Source organism: Nematolebias whitei, chromosome 10, assembly GCF_014905685.2.
Source record: "Nematolebias whitei isolate Nwh7 chromosome 10, NemWhi1, whole genome shotgun sequence".
Taxonomy (NCBI): domain Eukaryota; kingdom Metazoa; phylum Chordata; class Actinopteri; order Cyprinodontiformes; family Rivulidae; genus Nematolebias; species Nematolebias whitei.
In genome coordinates, this window is record NC_056507.1 from 28,636,996 (window position 1) to 28,646,622 (window position 9,627).

Here is a 9,627-nt window from a genome sequence, read left to right on the forward strand (position 1 = left end):
TATGTATATGTGTATGTGTGTGTGTGTGTATAGAGAGAGAGAGAGAGAGAAAGAGGTGTTTTAAACCCTTCCCACACTCTTGCAATTTTCTAAACAATGTCTCTAAACTCTAAACACTAAAAGAGCACAGAATGGCATGATTTCTGCTCTCTGCCTCCGCTGCTCTCAGCCACCAGTTAGCACTCATGGCCACGCCCACTTCTGTGCTCTGCATGAACAGCTGATCAGCTGCAGCAGGAAGTTTATCCTGCAGCATGGACTGCACAAAGGTGCAGCAGGTGCTAAATAATTTAAAATAATTTATTTTAAATAAAAATTCCATGCCCATCGTGCGGCTCATCCATCAATCAGCCAATTGCGAGTCATGTCCAATCTTATTTTGAAAAACTGTGATAGAGCGAGTCCTCGATAAACGAACCATGAAGTAGCGAGGGACTACTGTGTACTATATTTGGTGTAAAGTTTACTTCTCTGCGTTCCTGTGTTTTCAGCATTCTCAATATTTTCCCTCAGCTTTTGCTCCTCTTTCCTGCCATGCCCACCTACACCTGTTCCCTGTTGTCATTAAGCCCAGGTGTTTCCACTCTCCTCGTCTGATCCAGTCCATTAAGGCTCTCAGTTTTAACCTCACCTGCAGTCTGGCGTTGTGCTTCCATGTCCTGTATGGTTCTCCATCGTGTGTCATTGAGGTTTTTTTATTTTGTCTCTCACAAGCAGTCACAATTTATGTGTTTACTAAGGTTCATTACTAGTTATGGTAGCAGTCTTGCATCAGGTTGACTCAAAAAATAATTTATGGATGTACTGAATTAGTTACTTGATTGATCGTGAAAACTTTCTGACAGATTTGTTTTCAAATGTTGTAGTGGGTTTTTTTTTGGTTTGTTTGTTTTTTGCTGTTAACAGAGATTCAGACAGTGTTGACTCCAAAAGTTAATGCCTAAGTTCTAAACAAAGCACCCGTGTTATCTGTTAGCGCTTGGTGAAGATGTTTGGGATGACTCTCATCAACTATCGCACTAAATTTACCTCAATGCCTGTGAAATTCACTGGGCTTTCTTTTCTTTGTGTTTTCCAAGACAGGTTAACGATGGCGGCCATCTTTAATCAACCTCCAAAGTTATTCAGTGAAAATGTACAACTAATAATTACATTTTATAGAATTTTAACCAATTTTGTCAAGTGGTTCATGAGACATTTTGCTAACACAACAGACTACAAACAAACGCACACACATTACAATATCACCCACCTTTGATAATAGTGGTGGGCGACAGAAAAGGAGACTTGTGTAAGCAATTTTCTATTTTCTTTGTTTCTTTTCAGTAACACAAAAGACTACATATGGATTCTTTGCTCCTTCTGGCCTGAGTGAGGCTCCAGCATTTAGTTGATTGCAGGATGGACATGCCCGCCCTCCCATCCAGACAGGGGGAGCTGAGGTAGGCCCAGTCAACAGAGAGATGGGCGCAACGATTTGTTTCAGTTTGGCCCCGATCCATCATTTCACTGAACGAGTCACAGTCTAATCATGATTTAGACCAAAACAACGAGTCAGGTAGACACAAGAGGGGAAGCAACCATCCATCCATCCGCTAGATTCATCAAGCAAATCACTTCCACTTCCAGCAAATGAAAATGAATTCATTGTGACTTACCTGCTCCATTGGCTGTGTTTGCTAAGAAGAGAGGACACAAAGCTGAGCAGCTTTGAGATAGACGGACACAGAGGTAAAAGAGATTCACAGCAAAGTCTTATGGACGTACAGGCTGTGAAAGCACATCAATAAATGAGTCTAAGAGGACTATTTTTTTAAGTTTGGAGGTAAAGGTACACTCACCACTGGAGCAGTCCAGTCCTCCCCATCCGGGCTCACACTGGCACGTATCAGGAGACACGCAGCGGCCATGCACACACTCCTCTGTACACAGAGCTGAGACACACAGATGTTTCTCCATCAGCGATTCATAATTGCATAAACACACATGCAAAAAGCTCAATAAACCACCAATAAACAGCATAATTAAAACCACCAAGATAACAGTTGAAGGAAAACAGCCCATAAAACTGAACACCTCATCTCAGACTTGGAGCTAAATTTTCAATTTGGCACTCCTGTACAACATCAATTTGTAGTATTTGACACTGGAGCTCGATGAATTCCTTCCCGTTTTTAACTAACACCTTGATTTTATACAGAGCTTTACTTTCCACAGCAAGTTGTAATCAACAGGGCTGAGCCCCAACGGAACAAGCTGTAAATCATCTCTAATGCTCTGCCATATAGTAAAGCTTTAATGTTGCAAGTACACTGCAGTGTTTACTAAGTGTGCAGCTTTCTTGATCATTTATATTGAGCAACACCACACCAAATTGATCAAGTCGGCATTAGTATTCCTGGAAGAGCTCACAAGAATTGAACTTTTTTTTTTTTTCAAGCTGGATAAAAAAGTGACTTGCAGAGAGAATTCTTTCTTTCTTTCTGTTTTTTGTGTGACATGGTGTTTAGAAGATTATTGCAAAATACTGTCGGTACTTAGCATGAATAAATATATGGCAGCCAAGGTCATCTGGCCAGCAGGGTTAGTACAAGCAGGCTCTTATCTGAGGAAGGAGACAGGCAGGCAAATGTGAAGAGAGAGAAACCATGCCTGATGGGAATCAGCAGTCCACTAACATGGTCTGTTGGGGGATGATACACAATCCAAGGGCAGCGGAGCAGACAGTCAGTCCCCTTAACTGATCCAACCTCATCTAACACTTCCTCCAACTTCTTCTTTTGTCCTTTAGTTTTTGTTTTGTGCATTGCAAGGAGGACAGTATCTTTAAGGTTTTCTTTCCAAACAAAAGGCATGAGTCTGGCAGAGTGGTCCATGGTGTTACCACAAATGATCATTAATCAAGCTTCGATCAGGATCCACCGCCAGTGAGTGAGATACAGCACAATTAGAAGCGTGGTCTAAAACATCCACCAGCCGTGGGTAATTGCAAAAAATGCAACCGTGGCAAAAAATATGGGGGAAAAAAAGTTAAACCAGAGATTGGAAGATAATTCAGGGCAGATTCCTGAGCGGCAGTACTCTGGCGGAAAACTGTCTAATTAGAGAAAGCCGGCGAAAAGAAACGAAGGAAGAGCTCCATTTGTGCTGACGAAAGTAGTGAGATCGACTACCTGTAATCAATGAGTCCACAGCATGCAGGGTTTTCAAAGGGAAGAGGAGACGAATTCAATGTCACCATGATGAGTTGATTTCATTTAGTTTCAATCAGCAAATTCTGATCAGCGGGAACAGGGACATGCAAATGTGTCACATCCTTCAGAAAAAAAAAAAGAAATATGGAAATTAAGTTTTGACTACAGGAGAAAGGATAAAGCGCACCCTTCTCCTGAGATCTGAACCGGTGTACTGAAGGGAAGGCATAATAAAGTAGAAGGTAGGTCTTTCATTTTAATTGAAATTCATGAATCACCCTGCCTAACTCGTGTCTAAGGAATCTGTTGGAAAATTGAGTCTTTCATCTAGATAAAAGGCTAATCTAACTCATTATGCAGAGGTGTTATCAGAACAAGGAACAATGGAGCTAATTGGTGATTGCAATGTAATGTTATTAAATTTAATATCTTTTGCTCAACATACAATCTATGGAAATGGCTCGTGAAAATAGGTTCCTTCACCTGTTTTTGCTTTTTGCTGCCTAAAGGAAAGTGACAACAGTTTGTAGAGCAAAAAGAAAACATCGTTATGGCTGATACATGAATCAATCCAGACTTTTTTTTCAAGCCTCTGAACAAAACAGAGGTGGCTTTTTTTTTATTTAAACGAGCATGTTGTGACAGGAAATCGTAATAAGTGAAAATGCTCTGTGGTTCAATTGGTCAAACATTTTAGGTATTTGTTGATAAGGCCATGCTTGTCCTGTAATGCACACAGCATTTCCTAACTGGCAAGTGTGAGAGAACGTTAGCAAGACGTCGATCGTTGCCCCGGGAACTTTTGTCACGGTTATTGTTAATCACCTAAATAAAGCAGAGTTCATTGCAAAATCAATGTTGAAAACTATAAACAGATTATTGATTATAAGTGAATACTGTACTTTTCGCTGTATACAGTAAGTCACACCTTTTTGCATGAATTCGCATGCCTGCGACTTATACAGCGAAGCAACTTATTTATGTTTTTTTCCCATATTTATAAACCAATTTTTGGCTGAGATCTGAAGATTTCATTCATTCTGACATGGATAATATTGAACACTACCCAACATTTTTCAGTCAGGTCATCTGGACAGTTTCTTTTTTTTTTGTGCTGAAACGTTTCGCCTTCGGTCCAGAAGGCTTCATCAGTCAAGGAAACACAAAACAAAACTGATTCTTCCCCCAACAGCTTACTCCAAAGTGAAACAAACCAGTTCTGCTTGTGATAAGACGGTCTCTTTGGTACGCCACCCCCTCCTCCATTGCCGGCCCTCTTCCTTGTTGACAGTCGTGTCAAACTGGTTGAAAACAACATTGGACACTACCATTTTCAGCCACTAGAGGGTGGTCAAGTAATATGACAAACCAGTTTTTTTTGTCGTTGTTGTTTTTTTAATTTACCCTTTATTTATCCAGGTAGTCTCATTGAGCCACAATAACTCATTTTCAAGAGAGACCTGTTTAGGGAGCAGATGGTGGGGGTTAAGGGCCTTGCTCAGGGGCCCAGAGTGGGGCGAATGAGGATGGAGGCAGGTGTGGGTGTTTCACCTTTTCCATCCACATTTTGATGTTGACGGTACCGGGAGGTGAACCTGTGACTTTCTGATCACAAGCCCATCTTCTAACCTCTGCGCCACCACTCCCCCAATACAAAGTTGTTGTTTGTTTTCTACTCCACCTTATAATCTAGGAGTTTTTTTCCGCTACTTTATTTTTTTGACTGTCCTTTTGGTTGCCATTTTATTTTAATTTGTAATAATAAATAAATTTATATGCCTCTTTTATGATTGTCTGCTCATGTCGTTGTTATCCACTGGCACTGTTGTCATCACTCTTTGTTAAAGAAATCAGGTCTCTCTTGTAAATGAGTCCCTGAGGCTCAATGGGATTAACCTGTATAAATAAAGGTTGAATGAAAAAAAGTGTCTCATTAATAGGTAAAAGTAGCTATTAATGAGACACTTGGCTTGCCATATACAGCCACCTTCGTCTCACTTCAGAACTCCTGGAGCAAACATCAAATCAGCTGCAGTTCACAGTGCCCCCAGGCAAAATGCAGCTGATTAAAGTGTATTTATTAAAAAAATGTTCAACTGAGACACATCCTTACTATAATGTCGAGAAAAAAATTATTGTTTTTAGGCGGTTATCTTGTTACATTTCGAAGAAATGCACAGCGAGTCCTCCAAGTACGGTATTCAACAGTTCAGAAATTTAAAGAAAGATTGCAGAGTTCTGAGTATTTATGTGAAAACCACCTTGGCTGTGTTTTGAGAGACGAGGTTTTGAAAATCACCACCGATCCAAATGCACTCGGCAGTATAACTGTAAAAAAAAGCCATGCACATTATTTTGTAAGTGAGTAATGAATGACAGATTTGGACAACTTGTAAAATAATTATTTGTCATTTGCATGATTTTTTATGTCAAAGCAGACCTTCCATAGAAGGTGTCAGAATAATGTCCATAAACTAAATCAAGAAAAGTTTGAGACGTTTAAGAAATCTGCAACAACTCTGGGACTACTTTGAATGAAAATTTGTTGAATACAATGATTTTTTATGCATGTTAAACATTGAAACAAGACACCTGCAAGCCTGTGCAAGTCGCACAAGATAAATGCATACCCCCACCAACATTTGAAGACTTCTTGGAAACTCCCTTGCAAATCCAGTCCGCCCACCAACAATTGTAGACCAGTGAGAATGTGACTTAAGCTATACCTACATTATCAGCCTTCATCTAGATAAGGCTTTTTCTTTTAATAGCTAGGTCTTTAAAGTGTTAAAAGAAAGCAACAAAATAAAAAACGAATCAAACGCACAAGACATATTTCTGAACAAAACAAGTGACTTGTCTTTTAGATTAGCAAAATTGAAATGAAGATCCTATTTAAAGATGAGCTTCCTCTACAGCCAAAGTCATTTTAAAATGTTTCCGCTCTGGACGAGGCCGAAGTCATGCAGGAGTCATTTGGATGTAATGCTTTGTAAAACTTATAGCCCTGCAGAGCCTCTGAAGATATTACGAGCTCTCGTCATTAGTGGGCTCCTCTCACTTCGTGCACAACTGTAATAATCAGGCTTATTAGCAAGAAAATGAGTTCCTCACATTCTCTTCATGAGCTTGCACCATATTAAGGTAATGACTTACGACAGATCAAAGGTCAAAGAAATAATAAAGACCTCTTACTGGAAACTTCAAGTGGTAATTAAAGAGAAGCAGATCAAAGTTCATCTTATTGTGTTGCGCCTTCAGAAAATTCAACCATAAAAAAATGGGAAACGACATTTAAAGATTAAGGTGTTGATTTTTCCATCCGAAGCATTCTGCCTGTGCGTGCCTGTGTAGTCTCAACATCCCCAGATTAATTTGGCCGACTTGCATCGGAGCTAATGTGAGTGCTGATGTGGTGCCATATGACAAAAATGAAAAGAGCAGCCAGCACTAAAAGGGAAAACTCTTGAAGCATTTCAGACTTTTAATTAAATCAAGTCCATGTCGAAAGCTACGCTAAGCAAACACTACACGAATAGGGGAGGTATTTTACATTTAGGGTAACATGTAAAACTGACAAATTCAATTAATTTCGGGTTGATTTACCCGGTAATGTTCCCTTTTGTCGCTGCTTGCAAAACTGCTTGAGGAGTACAAATCTCTTAATCCTTGTGGTGAGCGTGCAACGATTAAAAGGGAACGTTTTGCAAAGGAAGCAGAAAGCAAACACAGCCTTCTTGACCTCTATCAGCTCAGTCTCACCACCTCACCTGAAAGACGCTGGGTTAAAGAGGTGGGTGGCTGCATTCACTCAGCCTCAAAGAAAATGAAAGAAAAACCCATCACGCCAAGAGGAGCTCCGATTCTAGAGGCGCCTCTTTAGTTTGCAGATTCGCCTGTTCAACGCCCTGAAAGCCTATTAATAAACAAATGCCCCAGCTGTCAGTTAAATGCCTAATGTATGCATTATTGATCAGCCTGCACCTCACTCCTTAAGACCACCTTATAATCACACCGGCTCGTTTTTTTGCTGGCTGGATTCCAGGGAAACTGCTACCCCCGAGGCGATTAAAGCCTCGACAAGGACAAGCTCAGCTGTGGTCAAAGAGCAAACCCACACGGCTGCAGTCGCTGTATCCAAAACCCCCTCAAGCTGCAAAAGATGTAGGAAACTATTAAAGTGCAATTCTAATGCTAAACTTATCTAAAGGGAATAAAACATAAGGTGAGGCGAGGATATCAAAAACATAACTCTCAGAGGCTATGGTTCCGTCTTTATTTGACCAACGTGCAAAAAGATTCAGTTTGATGTGAGGAAGTAGAAAAAGAATTCAGCGGCCATTAATGAAGCAATAAAAGTGACAGAGAGGGATTGTTGTCAGGATGCCGTCTCATTTTTTAGCTTCTGCTCTTTCCCAGTTATTGAATTCAGGTGAATTTTTTATCTTCGGTGCTAAAGCTCTTTGGTTTCTAACCAGCACCTCCTTGGCTCGTTAATGTCTGTCATTGTTATACAACTTCAATTAAATTCTTCTCGCTCGAGCATGGGGAGCAGGCTGAGGATGTGAAATAGACTGCAATCTTATCAAATTATGTGGGGAAAATCAGGTCAAACTTGATAAATTCACTCAAAAGGTTCTATGTCTGGAGAGATGGAAGTGGTCTGGATGTCGTACGGGACAGGAAGTACTGAGCGCCAACGGCCTGCTGGGATTTTTCAGCAAAAGTAACAGTCAGTCCTAATATTTACTCATTTTATTTTACAAAAGGTCTTGCAGAAACTTCCTGAAATGTCATCAGAAAGGACAAAGAAGTAAAAAAAGATACTCACGAACACACAAGTCTCCACTCTCAAAGTAACCAGGGCAACACTGAGAGCGGCGCCTATACATGGTCCTCACTCCTCGTCGGTAAGCCGTCTTATAGCTGATCCTGTTAAATTAGACACATGGAGACAGATACGTGATGCAAAGAAAAGTAACATCTCCCAAGGGCAGGAGAAAAAAAAACAAGGTAAAGGTTGAGTGATAATTTGTTGAAAGTAGCACATTTAAAGAAAACAGACAATAAGAGGAACTCCTGGAAGCCTGTAAGGTCAGTAATCTTCCGTGTGGCTTTAGAGTTAAATTTACACGATAAAGAAAATAAAAATAACAGATTTCTTCACGGAGGATGGTCATATTTCTTTTTTTGTGGCTTTTAGGGCTTGAATTTAACTTTCAGTAATTCAAATCTGGTGACTAAAGGAAAGGGATAAAGTGTGGTATTAGCTCAAACTTCATGCAACTTAGTTCACTGTGGCGACCCCTAACGCAGGGAGCAGCCGAAAGAAGAAGAAAAAATAGCTCAAACGTACCTGTGCCGTGTGCATTTAAACCAGTTGAGAATGTCCGTGCACCTGGTGTAGTAGATCTGGTCAAATGGGTGAGCGTAGGATTCCTGAACGGTCACAGCGTAGCTGAAAGGTAAACAGGTGAAAATGGTAAATACACAGAAAGACTAGACTGTGTATACAAAAAGCGTTCAATACAACAACAACTGGACTTTATTTGTAACAGAAGACGTTTCGCTCCTCATCCGAGGAGCTTTCTCAATTCAAAGAGCAGAGAGTGAGAGATACAGGTTATAAGGCTGAGTGAGATAAGACACACACACACATAAGACACACACACACACACACACACACATATATGTAGATTGGCAGTTCACACCTAAAAAAACCTAAAACAGTAGGTCTTTGTTACTCTAATTCACAGACGAGGCCCCTCTGTTTCCATCAGGTGTGAAAACCGGCTGGGGATCTGTTTTAAAGTTGCATTATATGTTTTTGAAAGTGGAAATCTGAGGCCTCCTCCTCTGTTAAGAGACGGCTTTTCTCTTTTTACATAAATTGCTTCCTTCACCCCCCTCTCAAACCATCTGTGTTCTCGGTCCAAAATGTGCACATTTTGGTCCTCAAAAGAGTGTCCCTTATCTGTGAGGTGGAGGTGAACAGCTGAATCTTGTCCAGAGGAGGTGGCTCTCCTGTGTTGAGTCATGCGTCTGTGAAGAGGCTGTTTAGTTTCTCCAATGTAGAGGTCTGGACAGTCCTCGCTGCACTGGACCGCATACACTACACCACTCTGTTTGTGTTTGGGTGTCTTGTCCTTAGGGTGGACCAGCCTCTGTCTGAGAGTCCTGCTGGGTTTGAAATGTACTGGGATGTTGTGTTTGTTGAAGATCCTTCTGAATTTCTCTGATACTCCAGCAACATAAGGGATGACAATGTTTTTACGTCTGTTGTTCTCCTTTTTCTGTTTATTGGTGTGTTTTGTAGATTTCCTCGCTGACTTGACAAACACCCAGTTAGGATATCCACATGTTTGAAGAGCTTCTTGAACGTGTTTCAGTTCCTTTTCCTTCCCTTCTGTCTTTGTGGGGACGCATTCGGCCC

At 40.7% G+C, this 9,627-nt stretch overlaps 1 protein-coding gene across 1 annotated transcript in view; it reads right to left on the minus strand.

Annotated features, from left to right (window-relative positions):
- Nucleotides 1–8,101, minus strand: part of megf11 (multiple EGF-like-domains 11) — a 94,829-nt gene extending 86,728 nt beyond the window's left edge. The window contains exons 1-2 of the mRNA XM_037683686.1: nt 8,026–8,101; nt 1,842–1,934 (exon numbers count right to left, since the gene is read on the minus strand). Of these exons, the coding sequence (XP_037539614.1) occupies nt 1,842–1,934; nt 8,026–8,086 (154 nt within the window). The 5' untranslated portion in view covers nt 8,087–8,101. The remainder of the gene's footprint in view (nt 1–1,841; nt 1,935–8,025) is intronic.
- Between the last annotated feature and the right edge of the window lie 1,526 nt (nt 8,102–9,627).